Raw genomic sequence first — 26,971 nt, 5'->3', positions numbered from 1 at the left:
TGCGTGGTTTTTCTGACTCAAACATTGAGATCATGATTCAGGCTTGCAAGCCTGTTACTAGAAAGATTACCATAGGATATGTCGTAAATATCTTTATTGGTGTGAATCCAAGGGCTACTCTTGGAGTAGGGTCAAAATTTATAGTATTTTGTCCTTTCTCCAGTAAGGTCTGGAGAAGGGTTTGTCAATCAGTACCCTGAAGGGTCAGATTTCTGCTTGACTATATTTCTTCACAAGCGTCTGACGGACGTGCCAGATGTGCAACCTTTTTTTCAGGCCTTGGTCAGAATCAGGCCTGTGTTTAAGTCTGTTGCTCCTCCTGGAGCCTTAACCTTGTAGAGTTTGGCAGCATGTTGAGCCGTTTGAGCCATTGCTTTCCATAGATCTTGGCAGGTTTGTTTTTGTTGCTATTCTTCTGCTCGGAGAGTCTCGGAACTCTTGACTTTGCAGTGTGATCCGCCTTATCTTATCTTTTATGCTGATAATGCGGTTCTTCGTACTAGTTAGGTTTTCTTCCTAAAGTTGTTTCTGATAGAAATATCACTTAGGAAATTGTTGGTCTATGTCCTATTCCTTCTTTTCGTTAAGGACGTTGTTTTTCTTACCTGGGGTTCCAGTTCCTCTAATTTGACTTTGTTTACCTTAATTTTCGTGGGCAAACTAGGCTCGCGTGGACGCAAAATGCTGTTTTTTATTGCGTCATTCTTTTTTGGCGCAAAGTTGCGTCTATGGTGACGCAAGTCTCGTCATTTACTTCTTTTGGCACGCTTGTTATGACACAAGTTGCCTCATTTCCTGGTGTTAGCTTTTGGCGGCAAAAAAAATTCTCTTCCTTTTGTGTCATGCGTCATACCAAAAATGTATTTGTATATTACCCCTCTTCCTTTAATGCTTCTGGTTCTCTTTATATCTTAAAGAGCTAAGATGCTTACTTTTTTGCATATACTTTAGCATAAGCATTTTTTCCCATTCCTGAAACTTCTATATGAGGAAATTGGATATTTTGTTTAAATGTTATTTCTCCTACATTGGTGTATCCGGTCCACGGCTTCATCCTTACTTGTGGGATATTCTCAATCCCTACAGGAAGTGGCAAAGAGAGCACACAGCAGAGCTGTCCATATAGCTCCCCTCAGGCTCCGCCCCCCCAGTCATTCTCTTTGCCGCTCTAACTAGTAGCATCTCCACGGGGGTGGTAAAGAGTATGCGGTGTTAGTTGTAGTTTTTTATTTCTTCTATCAAGAGTTTGTTATTTTAAAATAGTGCCGGCTTGTACTATTTACTCTGCAGCAGAAAGTGATGAAGATTTCTGCTGAGAGGAATATGATTTTAGCACCAGTAACTAAAATCCATTGCTGTTCCCACGCAGGACTGTTGAAACCAGAGAACTTCAGTTGGGGGGAACAGTTTGCAGGCTTAACTGCTTCAGGTATGATCAGTCATTTTTCTAACAAGACCAAGTAATGCTAGAAGACTGTCAGAAATCCCCTCTGGGATAGGTAAGCCATTTTTCTTAGACTAAAATTATGGCTTATATTAAGGGCTCTATGCTGGTTGACACTATTGTGGGCTAAATCGATTGCCTTTTGGCATGTTTGAAGTATAAATTCAGACTTTGAAACACTTATGGGGTTTAGTATTACGCCTGGCAGTTACTTAGACACCTATTCTAACCAGAAAGGCCCCTCCACTCTGGAATGTAGAGGGAGGAGGCCTCATTTTCGCGCCTCAATTGCGCAGTTGTTTTTCACTAGGCAGTTCATGCAGCTTCACATGGGGAGTCCAGAGGCATCAGAAAGGACTTCAAAGAGGCTTATTTCCTACTTAAAAAATCCCTAAGGAAGGTAAAGGCCACAGTAGAGACTGTGGCATGGGACTGTAGTGTTTTTAACCGGTTAACTGCTGTTATTAGCTCCGGTTTGGGCATTAAGGGGTTAATTGGTTTGAAAATTTGTGTGCAATCTTCTCAAAGCATTAAGACACTGTGGTGAAAATTTCATTAAAATCGGATGTTTATTTGATGGTTTTCTGATGTTTCAGTAATAAAGTGTGCACTTTTATTATTTTAAAGACACAGTAACGTTTTTGTCAAAAATTATTTTTATTGCATTGAAGTTCTGTCTAAGTCTGTTAAACATGTCTGACCCTTCAGATAGCCTATGTTCTGTATGTTTAAAGGCCAAGGTGGTTCCCCCATTAAATTTATGTGTGAAGTGTGCCATATCGTCCAAACAGCTTAAGGACCGTACAATCACGCTTAAAGATGTAGCCCAAGATGATTCTTTAGCTGAAGGTAGTGAGGATAGCCCGCTATCCCCTCCTTCTGTGTCAACACCAACTATGCCCGCGCAAGCGATGCCCAGTACATCTAGCGCTCCAATTGCTATTACTATGCAGCAGTTAGCAGCAGTAATGGATAATTCTCTCGCAGCATTTTTATCCAAACTGCCAGCTTTTCCAAGGAAGCGTGATTGCTCAGTTTTAAATACAGAAAATGAGCAAGCAGACGCAGAGGATAATTTATCTGTAGTGCCCTCACATCAATCTGACTTGGCGGTGAGGGAGGGCCTGTCTGAGGGAGACATTTCTGACACAGGAAAAATTTCTCAGCAGGCAGAGCCTGATACCATAGCTTTTAAATTTAAGCTAGAACACCTCCGCGCCCTACTTAAGGAGGTCCTAGCTACACTTGATGATTGTGACCCCTTGGTGGTCCCAGAAAAATTGTGTAAAATGGATAAATTCTTAGAGGTCCCAGTACACACTGATGCGTTTCCGATACCTAAGAGGGTGGCGGATATAGTGACTAAGGAGTGGGAGAAGCCAGGTGTACCTTTTGTTCCCCCTCCTATATTTAAGAAAATGTTCCCAATTGTTGACCCCAGAAGGGACGCGTGGCAGACGGTCCCCAAGGTAGAGGGGGCAGTTTCAACGCTAGCTAAGCGCACAACTATACCAATAGAAGATAGTTGCGCTTTCAAAGATCCTATGAATAAAAAAATAGAAGGTTTACTTAAGAAAATTTTTGTTCAACAAGGTTTTCTTCTTCAACCTATTTCTTGCATTATTCCTGTAACCACTGCAGCGGCTTTTTGGTTTGAGGAACTAGAAAATTCGCTCCAGAAGGAGACTTCTTATGATGAAGTCATGGACAGAATTCACGCCCTGAAGTTGGCTAATTCTTTCATTACAGATGCCGCTTTGCAGTTAGCTAAATTAGCGGCGAAAAATTCTGGTTTCGCAATCGTGAAAACAAAATTGCTTAATATTCCTTTCAAGGGTAAGACCCTATTCGGGCCAGAGTTGAAATAAATTATTTCAGATATCACTGGGGGGAAGGGCCATGCCCTTCCACAGGATAGACCTTTCATAGCTAAAAATAAGTCTAATTTTCGTTCCTTTCGCAATTTCAGGAACGGACCGGCTTCTACCTCTACAGCCACTAGGCAAGAGGGTAACGCATGCCAGCCCAAACCAGCATGGAAACCATTGCAAGGCTGGAACAAGGGTAAACAGGCCAAGAAGCCTGCTGCTGCTACCAAGACAGCATGAAGGGGTAGCCCCCGATCCGGGACTGGATCTAGTAGGGGGCAGACTTTCTCTCTTTGCTCAGGCTTGGGCAAGAGATGTTCCGGACCCCTGGGCACTAGAAATTGTCTCTCAGGGGTATCTTCTAGAATTCAAGGACTTTCCTCCAAAGGGAAGGTTCCACATGTCTCGCTTATCTTTAGACCAGATAAAGAGACAGGCATTCTTACATTGCGTAGAAGATGGGAGTGATACACCCAGTTCCAACAGCAGAACAAGGACTGGGTTTTTACTCAAACCTGTTTGTAGTTCCCAAAAAGGAAGGAACTTTCAGGCCAATTCTGGATTTAAAAATCCTAAACAAATTCCTCAGAGTTCCATCATTCAAAATGGAAACCATTCGGACAATTTTACCAATGATCCAGGAGGGTCAATATATGACTACCGTGGACTTAAAGGATGCGTACCTGCATATTCCTATCCACAAAGATCACCATCAGTTCCTAAGGTTCGCCTTTCTGGACAAGCATTACCAGTTCGTGGCTCTTCCCTTCGGATTGGCCACTGCCCCCAGAATTTTCACAAAGGTGCTAGGGTCCCTTCTAGCGGTGCTAAGGCCAAGGGGCATTGCAGTAGCACCTTACCTAGACGACATCTTAATACAAGCGTCGTCCTTTCACAAAGCAAAGGCTCATACGGACATTGTTCTAGCCTTTCTAAGGTCTCACGGGTGGAAGGTGAACATAGAAAAGAGTTCTCTGTCCCCGTTCACAAGGGTTCCCTTCCTGGGAACAATAATAGACTCGGTAGAAATGAAGATCTTTCTGACGGAGGTCAGGAAGTTAAAACTTTTGAACACTTTTCGAGTTCTTCAATCCACTCCTCAACCTTCCATAGCTCAGTGCATGGAGGTAATAGGACTAATGGTTGCGGCAATGGACGTGGTTCCCTTTGCTCGAATTCATTTAAGACCACTGCAACTGTGCATGCTCAAACAGTGGAATGGGGATTATGCAGATTTGTCTCCCCAGATACAAATGGATCAGAAAACCAGAGACTCACTCCTCTGGTGGTTGTCTCAGGATTACCTGTCTCAGGGAATGAGTTTCCGCAGACCAGAGTGGATAATTGTCACGACCGACGACAGCCTCTTAGGCTGGGGTGCGGTCTGGGAGTCCCTGAAAGCTCAGGGTCTATGGTCTCGGGAAGAATCTCTTCTCCCGATAAACATTTTGGAATTGAGCGCGATATTCAATGCGATCCAGGCCTGGCCTCAACTAGCGGAGGCCAAATTCATCAGATTTCAGGCTGACAACATGACGACTGTAGCGTACATCAATCATCAGGGAGGAACAAAGAGTTCCCTGGCGATGAGGGAGGTATCCAAGATCATCAAATGGGCAGAGGATCACTACTGCCATCTATCAGCAATTCACATCCCAGGAGTGGACAACTGGGAAGCGGATTATCTGAGTCGTCAGACTTTCCATCCGGGGGAGTGGGAACTCCACCCGGAGGTTTTTGCCCAGTTAACTCAACTATGGGGCCTTCCAGATCTGGATCTGATGGCGTCACGTCAGAACTCCAAAGTTCCACGTTACGGGTCCAGGTCCAGGGATCCCAAGGCGACATTTGTAGATGCCTTAGTGGCGCCTTGGTCGTTCAATCTAGCTTATGTCTTTCCACCGTTTCCTCTTCTCCCCCGGCTAGTAGCCAGGATCAAACAGGAGAAGGCTTCGGTAATTCTAATAGCTCCTGCGTGGCCACGCAGGACTTGGTATGCAGACCTGGTGAATATGTCATCGGTTCCACCATGGAAGCTACCTTTGAGGCAGGACCTTCTAATCCAAGGTCCATTCGAACATCCAAACCTAGTTTCTCTGCAACTGACTGCTTGGAGATTGAACGCTTGATTCTAGCTAAGCGTGGGTTTTCGGAATCAGTTATAGATACTCTGATTCAGGCTAGAAAGCCTGTCACCAGGAAAATTTACCATAAGATATGGCGGAAATATCTTTGCTGGTGCGAATCCAAGGGTTACTCATGGAGTAAGATTAGGATTCCAAGGATACTATCTTTTCTCCAAGAAGGATTGGAGAAAGGTCTGTCAGCTAGTTCCCTAAAGGGACAGATATCTGCTCTGTCTGTTTTGTTGCACAAGCGTCTGGCAGCCGTGCCAAATGTTCAGGCGTTCGTACAGGCTTTAGTCAGAATTAAGCCTGTCTACAGACCTGTGGCTCCTCCATGGAGTCTAAATTTAGTTCTTTCAGTTCTTCAAGGGATTCCGTTTGAACCTCTACATTCCATAGATATTAAGTTACTATCTTGGAAAGTTTTGTTTTTGGTTGCTATTTCTTCTGCTAGAAGAGTTTCTGAACTGTCTGCTTTGCAGTGTAATTCACCCTATCTTGTGTTTCATACAGATAAGGTCGTTTTACGTACCAAGCCTGGTTTTCTTCCAAAAGTGGTTTCCAATAAGAATATTAACCAGGAAATAGTTGTTCCTTCTCTGTGTCCTAATCCAGTTTCTAACAAGGAACGTCTGTTACACAATCTTGATGTGGTTCGTGCTTTGAAGTTTTATCTAAAAGCAACTAAAGACTTCAGACAAACATCGTCCTTGTTTGTCGTCTATTCTGGCAAGAGGAGAGGTCAAAAGGCGACTGCGACCTCTGTCTTTCTGGCTGAAAAGCATCATCCGGTTGGCTTATGAGACTGCTGGAAGGCAGCCTCCTGAACGAATTACAGCTCACTCTACTAGAGCTGTGGCTTCCACATGGGCTTTCAAGAATGAGGCTTCTGTTGAACAGATCTGTACGGCAGCGACTTGGTCTTCACTGCATACATTTGCCAGATCTTACAAATTCAATTCTTTTGCTTCTTCGAAGGCTATTTTTGGGAGAAAGGTTTTACAAGCAGTGGTGCCTTCCGTTTAGGTTACCTGACTTGTTCCCTCCCTTCATCCGTGTCCTAAAGCTTTGGTATTGGTTCCCACAAGTAAGGATGAAGCCGTGGACTGGATACACCAATGTAGGAGAAAACAGAATTTATGTTTACCTGATAAATTTCTTTCTCCTACGGTGTATCCGGTCCACGGTCCACCCTGGCATTTGGTCAGGCTAAAATTTTATTTTTGTAAACTACAGTCACCACTGCACCCTATGGTTCTCCTTTTTCTCCTAACCGTCGGTCGAATGACTGGGGGGGCGGAGCCTGAGGGGAGCTATATGGACAGCTCTGCTGTGTGCTCTCTTTGCCACTTCCTGTAGGGATTGAGAATATCCCACAAGTAAGGATGAAGCCGTGGACCGGATACACCGTAGGAGAAAGAAATTTATCAGGTAAACATAAATTCTGTTTTTTTTTTCTTTTTACATTTTGCAAGATGTCTCAGTCTGATCCTGCCTATGATGTTGCTGTAGAAACCATGCTGCCTGAACACAGTTCTACCAAAGCTAAGTGTGTTTGTTGTAAATTAGCTGATGTTATTTCTTCAGCTCAATTATGTGGCATCTGTCATGACAAGCTGGTAAATGCTGATAATGTTTCTATTAGTACAAATACATCGTCTGTTGTTCCTTCAACATCTAATGTACCTGATATTCCTGCAGATTAAGGAATTATTATTAGAGTAAAGAATGATGTTGCTGCAGCTATAGAAAAGGTTATGTCTGCTATTCCACCTTCAAATAAACGTAAAAGGTCTTTAAAACTTCTCATAATTCTGATGATCTTTGTATTGGCCGACAACATACTGAAGTATCCTCTGCTGATGAGGATCTCTCTGGTTCAGAGGATCCTGAATCAGACTCTGAATTTGATAAATCTTCTTATCTGCTTAAGATTGATTATATTTGTTCTTTGTTGATGGAAGTTTTGGTTACTTTGGGTATTGAAGAGTCTAGTCCTCTTGATAACAAAATCAGTAAACATTTAAATTCTGTTTTTAAACCTCCAAAGGTTTCTCCTAAGGTTTTTCCTATTCCAGATGCTGTCTCTGATATGATTACTAAAGAATGGTCTAAGCCTGGTTCTTCTTTTACTCCTTCTTCTAGGTTTAAGAAGTTGTATCCTTTATCTGTCGCTAATTTAGATTTTTGGAAAAAAGTCCCTAAAGTTGATGGAGCTATTTACACTCTTGCCAGACGTACTACTATCCCTATGGAAGATAGTACTTCTTTCAAGGATACTTTAGACAGGAAGATTGAATCTTATCTCAGAAAAGCTTATTTACATTCTGGCTATATTCTTAGACCTGCCATTTCAGGATGTTTGGCCAGGTTCTGTTTAGAATCAGTGGATCCATATATTGTGTCTCAAGGGTATTGAATAGGTTTCAGAATAAGACCTCCCGTGGGAAGATTCTTTCTTTCTCATGCTCCAACAAATCCTGTGAATGTTCAGGCTTTTCTGAAATGTGTTTCAGATCTAAAGCTTTCAGGGGTGATTGTACCAGTTCCTCTCCAGGAACAGGGTTTGGGGTTTATTCAAATCTATTCATTGTCTCAAAGAAAGAGAATTCTTTCAGACCAGTTCTGAATCTGAAGTTTTTAAATCATTTTGTAAGAGTCCCAACTTTCAAGATGGTGACTATAAGGACTATTCTGCCTTTTGTTCAGCAAGGGCATTTTATGTCCACAATACACTTACAGGACTTAATTCACATTTTAATTCATCCAGACCACTATCGGTTTCTGAGGTTCTCTTTTCTAGACAAGCATTACCAATTTGTCGCTCTTCCATTTGGCCTAGCAACAGCTCCAAGAATCAAAGATTCTCGGTGCCCTTCTATCTGTAATCAGAGAGCAGGGTATTGTGGTGTTTCCTTATTTGGACGATATCTTGGTACTAGCTCAGTCTTTTCATTTAGCAGAATCTCACACTAAACAACTAGTGTCGTTTCTTCAAAGGCATGGTTGGAGGATCATTTTACAAAAGTTTCTTGATTCTTCAAACAAGGGTCACCTTTTTAGGTTTCCAGATAGATTCAGTGTCCATGACAAAATAAATTGGTTTTAGCTTGTCTAAACCTTCAGTCTCGATCATTTCCTTCAGTGGCTATGTGCATGGAAGTTTTAGGTCTTATGACTTCAGCATTGGACGCAATGCCCTTTGCTCGTTTTCATATGAGACCTCTGCAGCTTTGCATGCTGAATCAATGGTGCAGGGATTATACTCAGATATCACAACTGATATTTTTAAATCCCAACATTCAACTCTCTCTGTCTTGGTGATTGGACCATCATCGTATTGTTCAAGGGGCCTCTTTTGTTCGTCCTTTCTGGACTATGATCTCAGTGGAATCAAGTATTACAGAGTGGGGAGCTGTCTGGGGATCTCTGACAGCACAAGGGGTTTGAAAACCTCAAGAGGCCTCTATTAAAGAGAGAACTTTTCATTTGTTTTCAGAAGTGGATTTTCTCAGTCGTCAGACTTTGCATCCGGGGGACTGGTCTCTCCATCCAGATGTGTTTCATCAGATTGTGCTGATATGGGGTCTTCCAGAAATAGATCTGATGGCTTCTCGTCTGAACAAGAAACTTCCCAGATACCTTTCCAGGTCCAAGGATCCTCATGCGGAGAAGGTGGATGCTTTAGCAGTTCCTTGGTTTTACCAGCCTGCTTACATATTTCCGCCTCTAGTTCTTCTTTCAAGGGTGATCTCCAAGATCATAATGGAACAATCTTATGTGTTTCTGATAGCACCAGAATGACAGGTTTTGGTATGCAGGTCTTGTCCGGATGTCCAGTTGCCAACCTTGGCCACTTGCTTTACGGCCAGACCTTCTGTCTCAAGGGCCGTTTTTCCATCAGGATCTCATATCTCTAAATTTGAAGGTATGGAAATTGAACGCTTAGTTCTTAGTCATAGTTTCTCTGACTCAATGATTAGCACTATGTTACAGGCTCATAAGTCTGTTTCAAGGGAGATTTATTATCAGGTTTGGAAAACCTATATTTCTCCAACATAGGTGTGTCCGGTCCACGGCGTCATCCTTACTTGTGGGATATTCTCTTCCCCAACAGGAAATGGCAAAGAGCCCAGCAAAGCTGGTCACATGATCCCTCCTAGGCTCCGCCTACCCCAGTCATTCTCTTTGCCGTTGTACAGGCAACATCTCCACGGAGATGGCTTAGAGTTTTTTAGTGTTTAACTGTAGTTTTTATTATTCAATCAAGAGTTTGTTATTTTAAAATAGTGCTGGTATGTACTATTTACTCTGAAACAGAAAAGAGATGAAGATTTCTGTTTGTATGAGGAAAATGATTTTAGCAACCGTTACTAAAATCCATGGCTGTTCCACACAGGACTGTTGAGAGGAATTAACTTCAGTTGGGGGAACAGTGAGCAGTCTTTTGCTGCTTGAGGTATGACACATTCTAACAAGACGATGTAATGCTGGAAGCTGTCATTTTCCCTATGGGATCCGGTAAGCCATTTTTATTCACACAGTAAATAAGGGCTTCACAAGGGCTTATTAAGACTGTAGACATTTTCTGGGCTAAATCGATCATATTTACACATATTTAGCCTTGAGGAATCATTTAATCTGGGTATTTTTTGTAAAATAATATCGGCAGGCACTGTTTTAGACACTTTATTCTATTGGGGCTTTCCCTAATCATAGTCAGAGCCTCATTTTCGCGCCGGTATGGCGCACTTGTTTTTGAGAACAGCATGACATGCAGCTGCATGTGTGTGGAGCTCTGATACATAGAAAAGTCTTTTTGAAGGCATTATTTGGTATCGTATTCCCCTTTGGGCTTGGTTGGGTCTCAGCAAAGCAGATTCCAGGGACTGTAAAGGGGTTAAATATAAAAACGGCTCCGGTTCCGTTATTTTAAGGGTTAAAGCTTCCAAATTTGGTGTGCAATACTTTTAAGGCTTTAAGACACTGTGGTGAAATTTTGGTGAATTTTGAACAATTCCTTCATACTTTTTCGCAATTGCAGTAATAAAGTGTGTTCAGTTTAAAATTTAAAGTGACAGTAACGGTTTTATTTTAAAACGTTTTTTGTGCTTTGTTATCAAGTTTATGCCTGTTTAACATGTCTGAACTACCAGATAGATTGTGTTCTGACTGTGGGGAAGCCAAGGTTCCTTTTTATTTAAATAGATGTGATTTATGTCATAATAAATTTAGTAAAAATGATGCCCAAGATGATTCCTCAAGTGAGGGGAGTAAGCATGGTACTGCATCATCCCCTCCTTCGTCTACACCAGTTTTGCCCATACAGGAGGCCCCTAGTACATCTAGCGCGCCAATACTCCTTACTATGCAACAATTAACGGCTGTAATGGATAATTCTATCAAGAACATTTTAGCCAATATGCCCACTTTTAGAAAATACTGAAGAGCATGAGGCCGCTGATGATATTGTTTCTGAAGGGCCCCTACACCAGTCTGAGGGGGCCAGGGAGGTTTTGTCTGAGGGAGAAATTTCAGGAAAAATTTCTCAACAAGCTGAACCTGATGTGATTACTTTTAAATTTAAGTTGGAACATCTCCGCGCTCTGCTTAAGGAGGTGTTATCCAATTTGGATGATTGTGATTATCTGGTCATTCCAGAAACACTATGTAAAATGGACAAGTTCCTAGAGGCCCCGGGGCCCCCCGAAGCTTTTCCTATACTCAAGCGGGTGGCGTACATTGTTAATAAAGAATGGGACAGGCCCGGTGTACCTTTCGTACCTCCCCCCATATTTAAAAAATTGTTTTAGTCGACCCTAGAAAGGACTTATGGCAGACAGTCCCCAAGGTCGAGGGGGCGGTTTCTACTCTAAACAAGCGCTCCACTATACCCATAGAAGATAGTTGTGCTTTCCAAGATCCTATGGATAAAACATTAGAAGGTTTGCTAAAAAAGATGTTTGTTCAGCAAGGTTACCTTCTACAACCAATTGCATGCATTGTCCCTGTCACTACAGCCGCGTGTTTCTGGTTCGATGAGCTAGAAAAGGCGATTATTAGTAATTCTTCTTCTTATGAGGAGATTATGGACAGAATTCGTGCTCTTAAATTGGCTAATTCTTTCACCCTAGACGCCACCTTGCAATTGGCTAGGTTAGCGGCGAAAAATTCTGGGTTTGCTGTTGTGGCGCGCAGAGCGCTTTGGTTAAAATCTTGGTCAGCGGATGCGTCTTCCAAGAACAAATTGTTTGACATTCCTTTCAAGGGGAAAACACTGTTTGGCCCTGACTTGAAAGAGATTATCTCTGATATCACTGGGGGCAAGGGCCACGCCCTTCCTCAGAATAGGTCTTTCAAGGCCAAAAATAAACCTAATTTTCGTCCCTTTCGCAGAAACGGACCAGCCCCAAGTGCTACGTCCTCTAAGCAGGAGGGTAATACTTCTCAAGCCAATCCAGCCTGGAGACCAATGCAAGGCTGGAACAAAGGAAAGCAGGCCAAGAAACCTGCCACTGCTCCCAAGACAGCATGAGATGCGGGTCCCCGATCCGGGACCGGATTTGGTGGGGGGCAGACTCTCTCTCTTCACTCAGGCTTGGGCAAGAGATGTTCTGGATCCTTGGGCGCTAGAAATAGTCTCCCAAGGTTATCTTCTGGAAGTGATTCATCCTGTTCCATTAAAAGAACGAGGGATGGGGTTCTACTCCAATCTGTTCGTAGTTCCCAAAAAAGAGGGAACGTTCAGACCAATCTTAGATCTCAAGATCCTAAACAAGTTTCTCAAGGTTCCATCGTCCAAAATGGAAACCATTCGAACTATCCTTCCATCCAGGAAGGTCAATTCTTGACCACGGTGGATTTAAAGGATGCGTATCTACATATTCCTGTCCACAAGGAACATCATCGGTTCCTAAGGTTCGCATTCCTGGACAAGCATTACCAGTTCGTGGCGCTTCCTTTCGGATTAGCCACTGCTCCAAGGATTTTCACAAAGGTACTAGGGTCCCTTCTGGCGGTGCTAAGACCAAGGGGCATTGCTGTAGTACCTTACTTGGACGACATTCTGATTCAAGCGTCGTCCCTTCCTCAAGCAAAGGCTCACACGGACATAGTCCTGGCCTTTCTCAGATCTCACGGATGGAAAGTGAACGTGGAAAAGAGTTCTCTATCTCCGTCGACAAGAGTTCCCTTCTTGGGAACAATAATAGACTCCTTAGAAATGAGGATTTTTCTGACAGAGACCAGAAAAACAAAACTTCTAAACTCTTGTCGGATACTTCATTCCGTTCCTCTTCCTTCCATAGCGCAGTGCATGGAAGTGATAGGTTTGATGGTAGCGGCAATGGACATAGTTCCTTTTGCGCGCATTCATCTAAGACCATTACAACTGTGTATGCTCAGTCAGTGGAATGGGGACTATACAGACTTGTCTCCGAAGATACAAGTAAATCAGAGGACCAGAGACTCACTCCGTTGGTGGCTGTCCCTGGACAACCTGTCACAAGGGGTGACCTCCCGCAGACCAGAGTGGGTCATTGTCACGACCGACGCCAGTCTGATGGGCTGGGGCGCGGTCTGGGGATCCCTGAAAGCTCAGGGTCTTTGGTCTCGGGAAGAATCTCTTCTACCGATAAATATTCTGGAACTGAGAGCGATATTCAATGCTCTCAAGGCTTGGCCTCAGCTAGCGAGGGCCAAGTTCATACGTTTTCAATCAGACAACATGACGACTGTTGCGTACATCAACCATCAGGGGGGAACAAGGAGTTCCCTGGCGATGGAAGAAGTGACCAAAATCATTCAATGGGCGGAGACTCGCTCCTGCCACCTGTCTGCAATCCACATCCCAGGAGTGGAAAATTGGGAAGCGGATTTTCTGAGTCGTCAGACATTGCATCCGGGGGAGTGGGAACTCCATCCGGAAATCTTTGCCCAAATCACTCAACTGTGGGGCATTCCAGACATGGATCTGATGGCCTCTCGTCAGAACTTCAAGGTTCCTTGCTACGGGTCCAGATCCAGGGATCCCAAGGCGACTCTAGTAGATGCACTAGTAGCACCTTGGACCTTCAAACTAGCTTATGTATTCCCGCCGTTTCCTCTCATCCCCAGGCTGGTAGCCAGGATCAATCAGGAGAGGGCGTCGGTGATCTTGATAGCTCCTGCGTGGCCACGCAGGACTTGGTATGCAGATCTGGTGAATATGTCATCGGCTCCACCATGGAAGCTACCTTTGAGACGAGACCTTCTTGTTCAAGGTCCGTTCGAACATCCGAATCTGGTCCTACTCCAGCTGACTGCTTGGAGATTGAACGCTTGATCTTATCAAAGCGAGGGTTCTCAGATTGATACTCTTGTTCAGGCCAGAAAGCCTGTAACTAGAAAAATTTACCACAAAATATGGAAAAAATATATCTGTTGGTGTGAATCTAAAGGATTCCCTTGGGACAAGGTAAAGATTCCTAGGATTCTATCCTTTCTTCAAGAAGGATTGGAGAAAGGATTATCTGCAAGTTCCTTGAAGGGACAGATTTCTGCCTTGTCTGTGTTACTTCACAAAGAGCTGGCAGCTGTGCCAGATGTTCAAGCCTTTGTTCAGGCTCTGGTTAGAATCAAGCCTGTTTACAAACCTTTGACTCCTCCTTGGAGTCTCAACTTAGTTCTTTCAGTTCTTCAGGGGGTTCCGTTTGAACCCTTACATTCCGTTGATATTAAGTTATTATCTTGGAAAGTTTTGTTTTTGGCTGCAATTTCTTCCGCTAGAAGAGTTTCAGAATTATCTGCTCTGCAGTGTTCTCCTCCTTATCTGGTGTTCCATGCAGATAAGGTGGTTTTACGTACTAAACCTGGTTTTCTTCCAAAGGTTGTTTCTAACAAACACATTAACCAGGAGATAGTCGTGCCTTCTTGTGTCCGAAACCAGTTTCGAAGAAGGAACGTTTGTTGCACAATTTGGATGTTGTTCGCGCTCTAAAATTCTATTTAGATGCTACAAAGGATTTTAGACAAACATTTTCCTTGTTTGTTGTTTATTCTGGTAACAGGAGAGGTCAAAAAGCAACTTCTACCTCTCTCTCTTTTTGGATTAAAAGCATCATCAGATTGGCTTACGAGACTGCCGGACGGCAGCCTCCTGAAAGAATCACAGCTCATTCCACTAGGGCTGTGGCTTCCACATGGGCCTTCAAGAACGAGGCTTCTGTTGATCAGATATGTAGGGCAGCGACTTGGTCTTCACTGCACTCTTTTACCAAATTTTACAAGTTTGATACTTTTGCTTCTTCTGAGGCTATTTTTTGGGAGAAAGGTTTTGCAAGCCGTGGTGCCTTCCATTTAGGTGACCTGATTTGCTCCCTCCCTTCATCCGTGTCCTAAAGCTTTGGTATTGGTTCCCACAAGTAAGGATGACGCCGTGGACCGGACACACCTATGTTGGAGAAAACAGAATTTATGTTTACCTGATAAATTGCTTTCTCCAACGGTGTGTCCGGTCCACGGCCCGCCCTGGTTTTTTAATCAGGTCTGATAATTTATTTTCTTTAACTACAGTCACCACGGTATCATATGGTTTTTCCTATGCAAATATTCCTCCTTAACGTCGGTCGAATGACTGGGGTAGGCGGAGCCTAGGAGGGATCATGTGACCAGCTTTGCTGGGCTCTTTGCCATTTCCTGTTGGGGAAGAGAATATCCCACAAGTAAGGATGACGCCGTGGACCGGACACACCGTTGGAGAAAGCAATTTATCAGGTAAACATAAATTCTGTTTTCATGGTGCTCCTCTCATAAATTTTCTTGGCATTCTTTTAGAATTCCTAGGATTTTACAGTTTCTTCAGGATGGTTTGGATAAGGGTTTTTCTGCAAATACTTACTTTGAAGGGACAAATCTCTGTCTTATTTCATAGAAAGATTGCTAAACATCCTTATATTCACTGTTTTGTTCAGGCTTTGGTTCGTATCAAACCTGTTGTTAAGTCTATTTCTCCTCCTTAGAGTCTCAATTTGGTCTTAAGGATTTTGCAGGCTCCTCCTTTTGAGCCTATGAATTCTTTGGATATTAAACTACTTTCTTGGAAAGTGTTATTTCTTTTGGCTATCTCTTCTGCTAGAAGAGTTTCTGAGTTGTCAGCTCTCTTGTGAGTCTGCTTATCTGATTTTCCATCAAAATAAAGCTGTATTCCAGACTTCTTTTAAATTTCTGCCTAAAGTTGTGAATTCTAACAACATTAATAGGGAAATTGTTATTTCCTTCCTTGTGTCCTAATCCTAAGAATTCTCTTGAAAGATCTCTACATTCTTTGGATGTGGTAAGAGCTTTGAAATACTATGTTGAGGCTACTAAGGATTTCTCAAAGACTTCTAGTCTATTTGTTATTTTCTCTGGTTCCAGGAAAGGTCAGAAAGCCTCTGCCATTTCTTTGGCATCTTGGTTGAAACTTTTGATTCACAAAGCTTATTTGGAGGCTGGGCAGTCTCTACCTCAGAGAATTACAGCTCATTCTACTAGATCAGTTGCCACTTCTTGGGCTTTTGAGAATGAAGCTTCAGTTGATCAGATTTGTAAAGCAGCAACTTGGTCTTCTTTGCATACATTTACAAAATTTTACCATTTTGATGTATTTGCTTCTTCTGAAGCAGTCTTTGGTAGAAAAGTTCTTCAGGCAGCTGTCTCAGTTTGATTCTTTTGCCTATGTTTTGAGTTTTTTGAAATTTTTTAAGAAAACGTAATTATTATTTGGATTTAATTTCTCAGCAGAAATGGGTTATGAAAACATATACACTAAGATTGAATGTAACCCTTATCTGACTATTACGTAAATACAGATGTCGATCACTATTTTTACTTGTCAGACATGCTATCTCCATAAGAATGCATTCTAGTGACTACTGCTGTTAGCGATATATATATTAATGGTATGTATATTACCTGAACACACACTGACCCCCACCACAGTTTTTTCCCCTAAGTTTTCTGTGTGTATATATATATATATATATATATATATATATATATATATATATATATATATATATATATATATATATATATATATATATATATATGATTCATATAGCACTCACTTTCTGGGCCACTTGCACTACTCTGCTTTTCATAGAGCCATGCTTGCTCCTTCATTGAATAGACTTTTCCCCCCTTACTAGCCTACTGTGCTAAATTTTCACTGCTACTGCATCGTCAGCGGCCGAGACGATGTGGTGCATTACATTTGTTTTATCCTTAGTTGTATTGAGTTCTTATTTTATTCTTCTGTTTTGCAACGGAGGGAGTATTACTCATAATGAAAAGCAGCATTATATCGGCCCAGCACTTCAGATAATTAGTTGTATTACATATCACATCCAATTACTTACCCTTACAAATATGCTAGAATCTTAGCTCTATGCAATGATTAACTATATTAATTGCTCTGCCCTATATGTTGCCATAGGCTGCCAAGATCAACTCACTAATCCATGCCCCCTTTTGGTTATGCCCAACCTGCCCTGATGGCTCTTCGCCTTAGAAAGTGCATTTTGGCACTCGCCGCTGCTGAACATAATTTTTGGGCCATCCTACTATCCTATTAGGAGGGGATAATTAACTCTGGATACAGGTAGAAATTGGTTCCCAGTGTTATGGGTTGGGATTCTAGTGCTCCCTAGTTGTATATGACCGCCTATCCTCTTACTATTCCCTGTGGTCCCAATACTCATGCGGTCGCCCTCTATCTGGTCTGGAAAATGTATAAGGCCCAAAAGAGGCCGGAACAGTTTAAAATATATCCCCCTTTTGTATGTTATTAATGTTGGTAGGAGTCCAAAAGTGGCTTCATTTAGACATGGGAGTTTTACTCATTTTCAGGTTATAATATTCTTCCTGTTTTGTTCATAGTATTTAACTGAATATTATATATACATAATTATGTTTGTAATAGAACGTTTTTCATTTTCTATATTTACTAAAGAGCAGTGTGTTAATTGCTCCAATTTCACTATCACTTTCTATGTTATGGACTCACTAAAAAAAAAAAAGAAAAACTGAGATTCACAGTGTGCGGTCCAAGAGTCTCCTCCCTTTCTCCATGCATGCCCTCTGCAACGTCACAACCTCGTATTGAGAGGTCCAAGAGTGGCCTCCCTTTGTCCATGCATGCCCTCTGTAACGTCACAACCTCGTATTGAGAGGTCCAAGAGTGGCCTCCCTTTGTCCATGCATGCCCTCTGTAACGTCACAACGTCGTATTGAGAGGTCCAAGAGTGGCCTCCCTTTGTCCATGCATGCCCTCTGTAACGTCACAACCTCGTATTGAGAGGTCCAAGAGTGGCCTCCCTTTGTCCATGCATGCCCTCTGTAATGTCACAACCTCGTATTGAGAGGTCCAAGAGTGGCCTCCCTTTGTCCATGCATGCCCTCTGTAACGTCACAACCTCGTATTGAGAGGTCCAAGAGTGGCCTCCCTTTGTCCATGCATGCCCTCTGTAACGTCACAACGTCGTATTGAGAGGTCCAAGAGTGGCCTCCCTTGTCCATGCATGCCCTCTGTAACGTCACAATGTCGTATTGAGAGGTCCAAGAGTGGCCTCCCTTTGTCCATGCATGCCCTCTGTAATGTCACAACGTCGTATTGAGAGGTCCAAGAGTGGCCTCCCTTTGTCCATGCATGCCCTCTGTAACGTCACAACGTCGTATTGAGAGGTCCAAGAGTGGCCTCCCTTTGTCCATGCATGCCCTCTGTAATGTCACAACGTTGTATTGAGAGGTCCAAGAGTGGCCTCCCTTTGTCCATGCATGCCCTCTGTAACGTCACAACGTCGTATTATGAGGTCCAAGAGTGGCCTCCCTTTGTCCATGCATGCCCTCTGTAATGTCACAACGTCGTATTGAGAGGTCCAAGAGTGGCCTCCCTTTGTCCATGCATGCCCTCTGTAACGTCACAACGTCGTATTGTGAGGTCCAAGAGTGGCCTCCCTTTGTCCATGCATGCCCTCTGTAACGTCACAACGTTGTTTTGAGAGGTCCAAGAGTGGCCTCCCTTTGTCCATGTATGCCCTCTGTAACGTCGCAACCTCGTATTGAGAAGTCCAAGAGTGGCCTCCCTTTGTCCATGCATGCCCTCTGTAACGTCACAACGTCGTATTGAGAGGTCTAAGAGTGGCCTCCCTTTGTCCATGCATGCCCTCTGTAACGTCACAACGTCGTATTGAGAGGTCCAAGAGTGGCCTCCCTTTGTCCATGCATGCCCTCTGTAATGTCACAACGTTGTATTGAGAGGTCCAAGAGTGGCCTCCCTTTGTCCATGTATGCCCTCTCTAACGTCACAACGTCGTATTGAGAGGTCCAAGAGTGGCCTCCCTTTGTCCATGTATGCCCTCTGTAACGTCACAACGTCGTATTGAGAGGTCCAAGACTGGCCTCCCTTTGTCCATGCATGCCCTCTGTAACGTCACAACGTCGTATTGAGAGGTCCAAGAGTGGCCTCCCTTTGTCCATGCATGCCCTCTGTAACATCACAACGTCGTATTGAGAGGTCCAAGAGTGGCCTCCCTTTGTCCATGCATGCCCTCTGTAACGTCACAACGTCGTATTGAGAGGTCCAAGAGTGGCCTCCCTTTGTCCATGCATGCCCTCTGTAACGTCACAACATCGTATTGAGAGGTCCAAGAGTGGCCTCCCTTTGTCCATGCATGCCCTCAGTAAGGTCACAACGTCGTATTGAAAGGTCCAAGAGTGGCCTCCCTTTGTCCATGCATGCCCTCTGTAACGTCACAACGTCGTATTGAGAGGTCCAAGAGTGGCCTCCCTTTGTCCATGCATGCCCTCTGTAACGTCACAACGTCGTATTGAGAGGTCCAAGAGTGGCCTCCCTTTGTCCATGCATGCCCTCTGTAACGTCACAACATCGTATTGAGAGGTCCAAGAGTGGCCTCCCTTTGTCCATGCATGCCCTCTGTAACGTCACAACGTCGTATTGAGAGGTCCAAGAGTGGCCTCCCTTTGTCCATGCATGCCCTCTGTAACGTCACAACATCGTATTGAGAGGTCCAAGAGTGGCCTCATAGAACATTTTGAGGGCGTACATGTTACCTGGCACAAAGCTTGTTCAATATTAATAATGCATAAACATGTTTAGTTTACTTTATGTAATGTATCCATCTGTTATTTATTTGAGATTGTATGTATGGAAAACATTTTTCTGAACAGACTTCATTGACTTCATTGCCTTCAATTGAATCTCAATAAAAATATTAAAAAAAAAAAAAAAAAAAAAAACATTTTTTTCCAGTTCCTCTTTTTGTTTGCTTTTGTACTCCTTTTTACATCTCACTACTTGTCTATACGTTAAACTAAGGTGTGAGTGAGGTGAGGGGTGTATTTATAGGCATTTTGAGGTTTGGGAAACTTTGCCCCCTCCTGGTAGGAATGTATATCCCGTATGTCACTAGCTCATGGACTCTTGCCATTATGAACGAAATGAATTTATCAGGTAAGTTCTTACATAAATTATGTTATTTACGGATATGGTGAGTCCACGGCCCGCCCTTTATTTCAAGATAGTTATTTTTTACTAAAACCTCAGGCACCTTTTACACCTTGTGTTACTTCCTTTTTTCTCCATTTCCTTTCGGTCGAATGAGTGGGGATTGTGGGGTGGTGATACTTAACAGTTTGACTGTGGTACTCTTTGCCTCCTTCTGATGGCCAGGAGTGATATTCCCAACAGTGATTGATGAAGCCTTGGACTCACCATATCCAGAAAGAAATAAATGTATCAGGTAAGCATAAAGTTTATTTTTTAGCAGTTAGTGGTTTATATGAGTGTAACTGTAGTTTTAAATGTATTTATGTTGTGTTTAGTGCAACTTTTGTTTTACGCACTATCCTTTACGCAAGGGTTTCAGCTGCGCTAACCCGACAAGCGTAAAATGGGATTTTGCTCTTGCAATCGCATTTACTTTCAGATTGTAATTTGAGCACTATTTTCAAAGCCAATATCGCTCACGTGCAACAGTTAGTGCGCCACTTATAATCTAGCCCTCAATATGTAGATAGAATATCCAGTTTTAAATAACTTTCAATTTTCAAATTTGCTTATGCACTTTTGATGTTCTTTGTTAAAAAGTAAATCTACTTAGGCAGGTAGGAGCTCAGACGCGTGCACGTGTTAGTTAGCATAGCAGCAGTGATTGCAACAATTTATAACACTGCTGAATAAGAATTTTAAAAGACACGTGCATGCTCCTGAGCTATCAGCCTACCTAGATTTACTATTCAACAAAGGATACCAAGAGAAGGAAGTAAATTAGGTACTAGAAGTAAATTAGAAAGTTGTTAAAATGACATGCTCTATCATGAACATTTCATTTTGTCTTTACTGTCCCTTAATTATGAAACAGAGAGAGAAGTATACCCAGGACAGAACTCTCTCTCTCTAGATGTCAGGTGGTTGTCATGTGACCCTCTAGATGTCATGTGTTTGTCATGTGTCCTCTAGATTTCATGTGATTGCCATGTGACGCTCTAGCTATCATGTTTGTCATGTGACCCTCTAGATATCATGTGGTTGTCAGGTGACCCACTAGATGTCATGTGGCTCTCATGTGACCCTCTAGATATGATGTGGTTGTCACATGACCTTCTACATATCATGTTGATGTCAATGATGGTCAGATGACCCTCTAGATATTTTGTGTTTGTCACATGACCTTTTAGATATCATGTGGTTGCCACATGGCCCTCTAAATATAGAGGTTGATGTTGAAATTGCAATAGAGTTAAATAATATATATTGTGTTTGTTTTCTCTACAGCATTTTTTTTCAGAGACTGCACAAATGAAAATATGCACCAATAATAATAATAATGTTAATATATACTGTACAAATGCTTATATATATATAATTGGGCTGGTATTGTCAATATGAAACTTTTGGTCAAATCTTTATGATGATCCGTGAACCCAAAATAAGCTGAAAGCTTCCTAGGAATGATGTCTTTACCTAATTTCTTGTACTTGCTTCTGTCAGAGCTCATTGTTCTCATTGTTTTACAGTGTTCCAGTGCCATTGCTATTGCCATTGTCACCGCACTCAGCCTGATGACTATTTTAGGACGATTAACGAACGGAGCCCTCAACCTTCATCAATCTGTGTGATGTATTAGCTACCAGGGCCAGTATGTGCAATAATGGTGACTAAAATGTGCCTTAAACCAGCTGTTACAGACATTATCACAAAGGCAATGTGTGTGCCTTTGTGCTCTTGTATACAATATAACGGGAACCACAAGACACAGGAAGCTGTGATTTCCTAAATGTCCTTCACTAACTATCACTGCCAAACAGATACCGACAATCCCAGACTCCAGCGACTGACTAGCTAAACATGATGAGGACATTTTGAGGATGGAGCTATGGTGAACAGTACCTATTGCCTAATGTCTAATAAAGGATAAATAATCAGGAGAACCTAAATACTACTACATCACTGATCGGACAATATAACCACTGTGCCTCTGCTGATGCAGCTTCTGTTCATGAATGATCCCATCTCATGTGTTGGGTACAGGACCTGAACTATACGTCTGGGGATTCTGTTTTCTACATGAAAATAATATTATTGCACTTTACTAGTTAATGACATGTTCTCTTTTGTTTGAGCATTTTCTTTTTAAACAAATTCTGTTCTGTCACATCTACAAAGAGGTAGAACGCATGGTCAAGTCCTGCTCCCAGAATTCCCCATACCAGTGATCATGAGAATGCGCATGGTGATTAGTGCATACGAATGTCAGCTGGCTGTATGTTTAACACAAAGACACTGAAACACCCCTGTGTCGTTCCACTTTTGTAGGAGTTAAAAACACATTTTAAAAGAATGATCTTGAAAATAAAATTTTATTTTTACACTTAAATGCTCTTTGAAGAAAAATGTGCAGCATTATTTTGCCAGTTACGTTTCTGAACATGAACTTGCACAACAATGTGATATCATTTGTCACATCCAATTCACTGTCTTCTCTTTTTCTTCTTCCTTCATTTCTTCTTTATTTTCTTTCCTTCCTTTCTTCTTTTTTATTTCCTTCGGACATGATACCTAAATGCTGAAGTATTTGAAAGCTGACTAGAAAATATCATTTGAACATCTCTATGTAAAGAATGAAGATATTTTATCTCACAATTTCCTCAATAGCCACATCCCGTTGTAAAGAGACTTTAAGCAGCCAATCAGGATGTTAGTTCCAGGACTTGCAAGGGAGTGTGCATCTGGCATATGCAGCACAGACTGGTTGTTTCCCTATTCAGTTTAAGGAAGTTTACTGTGAAATCCCATGAGATCACAGTAAAGCAATGCATGAACTCAGCACTGCTGATGCTGATTGGCTACTGTTATTTCCCCAACTTGCAGCTGGACAGTAGCTTAAGTAAAAATGCTCACAGAGCACTTACTCAGGTGATCTGAAGAAACTGTAAGGTAAAATGTCTTCATTTTTTACATAGAGATGTTCATGTGATATTTTCTTGTCAGCTTTTTACAGTTATGCTGCATCACTTTCAAGGGATTTACAATATGGGTATTATGTCCCTTTAATTCCTTCCTGTTATTCAAAATCCTTTAGAAAAGCCCAGCAAATGATTCATCTGCATAAATCCTCATAGACTTTTAATTGTGTTAAAAAAATATTAGATCCATTTTTCTAAATTATTGGGATAGACCCTCTTTATTTCCCACAAATGTTATTTGCTCATAATCATTAGTAACAAGATATTAACAAATGAATATTAACATAAATAATATTTATATACATGAATGCTCGTCACAATCACCATAAATATTACGTTTGATATATCGTCTTTACACTAAAGACATTTATAAAAAAAAGAGAATCTCAGTCTATCAAGTAAAACATTCTAACAGTACCAGGTGGTCAGCAGGGCCGTCCTTAGCATTTGCGGGGCCCTAGGCAAGAGAAAATTGTAGGGCCCACAGTTCAGCGCTCTTATTCCGTTCCCCTTTCCCCCTGTATGCCCTGCCCCTATATAACCCACCCCTGTCCCAGAATTTAGTGTTACCTATATAAAGAATAACAGTATATCTTACACCCCTGAAAGTGCGGGCCCCCAAAGCGCTGGTCCCTGGGCGGTTCACCTCCACAGGCCTGGACCAATGACATATATCAGTAAAACAGAACATTATTTCTGACTTATGGGGAACACATAGAAAGCACACACTATTCATTTCAGCTTTAGACATTCTACCTGTTTTACTTACAATAATACCTCAGTCTTTTTACACTGTATCATATTACCTGTAATTGTATTTGTTTTCTGATTCTTTACAGAATATCTGAGCTACCAAGTTTTATATTTATATTACAATGATGCTCCTTATTGGCAAACACTTTAATTATTTGTATATATATCTTTGCAAATCAACTGCCAAAGTCTCAGTAGTGTTATGATCTAATATTGATACAAAAATAAAAATTGCTGTATTGGTTCCAAATATGTTAAGATTTTTGTTATAGGTGAATAATAAAGCTCCTCAAATAATCAATATTTCTTCTTGAAATACCTCTTTGTTTATTGTTTACAGAAAGTTACACTGGAGGTGACAATGTACACTGCAGGCAGTGCTCTCTATAGCTGATCACTAGAGGTGACAATGTACACTGCAGGCAGGGCTCTTTATAACTTATCACTAGAGGTGACAACGTACACTGCAGGCAGCACTCTCTATAACTGATCACTATAGGTGACAATGTACACTACAGGCAGCACTCTCTATAACTGATCACTATAGGTGACAATGTACACTACAGGCAGCACTCTCTATAACTGATCACTAGAGGTGACAACGTACACTGCAGGCAGCGCTCTATATAACTGATCACTATAGGTGACAATGTACACTACAGGCAGCACTCTCTATAACTGATCACTATAGGTGACAATGTACACTACAGGCAGGACTCTATATAACTGATCACTGGAGGTGACAATGTACACTACAGGCAGGACTCTCTATAACTGATCACTAGAGGTGACAATGTACACTGCAGGCAGGACTCTATAACTGATCAGTGGAGGTGACAATGTACACTGCAGGCAGCACTCTCTATAACTGATCACTATAGGTGACAATGTACACTGCAGGCAGCACTCTCTATAACTGATCACTAGAGGTGACAATGTACACTGCAGGCAGGACTCTCTATAACTGATCACTATAGGTGATAATGTACACTGCAGGCAGCGCTCTCTATAACTGATCACTATAAGTGACAATGTACACTGCAGGCAGCGCTCTCTATAACTGATCACTATAGGTGACAATGTACACTGCAGGCAACGCTCTCTATAACTGATCACTATAGGTGACAAAGTACACTACAGGCAGCACTCTCTATAACTGATCACTAGAGGTGACAACGTAAACTACAGGCAGCACTCTCTATAACTGATCACTATAGGTGACAATGTACACTGCAGGCAGCACTCTCTATAACTGATCACTAGAGGTGACAATGTACACTGCAGGCAGCACTCTCTATAACTGATCACTATAGGTGACAATGCACACTGCAGGCAGCACTCTCTATAACTGATCACTATAGGTGACAATGTACACTGCAGGCAGCACTCTCTATAACTGATAACTATAGGTGACAATGTACACTGCAGGCAGTGCTCTCTATAACTGATCACTAGAGGTGACAATGTACACTGCAGGCAGTGCTCTCTATAGCTGATCACTAGAGGTGACAATGTACACTACAGGCAGTGCTCTCTATAACTGATCACTATAGGTGACAATGTACACTGCAGGCAGTGCTCTCTATAACTGATCACTAGAGGTGACAATGTACACTGCAGGCAGTGCTCTCTATAGCTGATCACTAGAGGTGACAATGTACACTACAGGCAGCGCTCTCTATAACTGATCACTATAGGTGACAATGTACACTAAAGGCAGCACTCTATAATTGATCACTATAGGTGACAATGCACACTGCAGGCAGCACTCTCTATAACTGATCACTATAGGTGACAATGTACACTGCAGGCAGCACTCTCTATAACTGATCACTATAGGTGACAATGCACACTGCAGGCAGCACTCTCTATAACTGATCACTATAGGTGACAATGCACACTGCAGGCAGCACTCTCTATAACTGATCACTAGAGGTGACAGTATACACTGCAGGCAGCACTCTCTATAACTGATCACTAGAGGTGACAATGTACACTACAGGCAGTGCTCTCTATAACTGATCACTATAGGTGACAATGTACACTGCAGGCAGTGCTCTCTATAACTGATCACTATAGGTGACAATGCACACTGCAGGCAGCACTCTCTATAACTGATCACTATAGGTGACAATGTACACTGCAGGCAGCACTCTCTATAACTGATAACTATAGGTGACAATGTACACTGCAGGCAGTGCTCTCTATAACTGATCACTATAGGTGACAATGTACACTGCAGGCAGCGCTCTCTATAACTGATCACTATAGGTGACATTGTACACTGCAGGCAGCACTCTCTATAACTGATAACTATAGGTGACAATGTACACTGCAGGCAGCGCTCTCTATAACTGATCACTATAGGTGACAGTGTACACTGCAGGCAGCGCTCTCTATAACTGATCACTGAAGGTGACAATGTACACTGTAGGCAGCGCTCTCTATAACTGATAACTATAGGTGACAATGTACACTGCAGGCAGCACTCTCTATACCTGATCAGTGGAGGTGACAATGTACACTGCAGGCAGCACTCTCTATAACTGATCACTATAGGTGACAATGTACACTACAGGCAGGGCTCTCTATAACTGATAACTGGAGGTGACAATGTACACTGCAGGCAGCACTCACTATAACTGATAAGTGGAGCTGACAGTGTACACTGCAGGCTGCGTTCTCTATAACTGATCACTATAGGTGACAATGTACACTACAGGCAGCACTCTCTATAACTGATCACTATAGGTGACAATGTACACTACAGGCAGCACTCTCTATAACTGATCACTAGAGGTGACAATGTACACTGCAGGCAGCACTCTCTATAACTGATCACTATAGGTGACAATGTACACTACAGGCAGCACTCTCTATAACTGATCACTATAGGTGACAATGTACACTGCAGGCAGCGCTCTCTATAACTGATCACTATAGGTGACAATGCACACTGCAGGCAGCGCTCTCTATAACTGATCACTGAAGGTGACAGTGCACACTGCAGGCAGCACTCTCTATAACTGATCACTATAGGTGACAATGTACACTGCAGGCAGCGCTCTCTATAACTGATCACTATAGGTGACAATGTACACTACAGGCAGCGATCTCTATAACTGATCACTGGAGGTGACAATGTACACTGCAGGCAGCGCTCTCTATAACTGATCACTATAGGTGACAATGTACACTGCAGGCAGCACTCTCTATAACTGATCACTATAGGTGACAATGTACACTGCAGGCAGCACTCTCTATAACTGATCACT

General features: G+C 42.3%; 1 protein-coding gene across 1 annotated transcript in view; it reads left to right on the top strand.

Annotated features, from left to right (window-relative positions):
- Positions 1-23,997, top strand: part of LOC128652729 (protein sel-1 homolog 3) — a 611,474-nt gene extending 587,477 nt beyond the window's left edge. The window contains exon 23 of the mRNA XM_053705661.1: positions 21,495-23,997. Within this exon, the coding sequence (XP_053561636.1) occupies positions 21,495-21,596 (102 nt within the window). The 3' untranslated portion in view covers positions 21,597-23,997. The remainder of the gene's footprint in view (positions 1-21,494) is intronic.
- The last annotated feature ends 2,974 nt before the right edge of the window (positions 23,998-26,971 follow it).

Source organism: Bombina bombina, chromosome 3 (genome assembly GCF_027579735.1).
Source record: "Bombina bombina isolate aBomBom1 chromosome 3, aBomBom1.pri, whole genome shotgun sequence".
Taxonomy (NCBI): Eukaryota; Metazoa; Chordata; class Amphibia; order Anura; family Bombinatoridae; genus Bombina; species Bombina bombina.
Note: the sequence above shows the minus strand (reverse complement) of the source record. Positions and strands in the feature narration are given on the sequence as shown.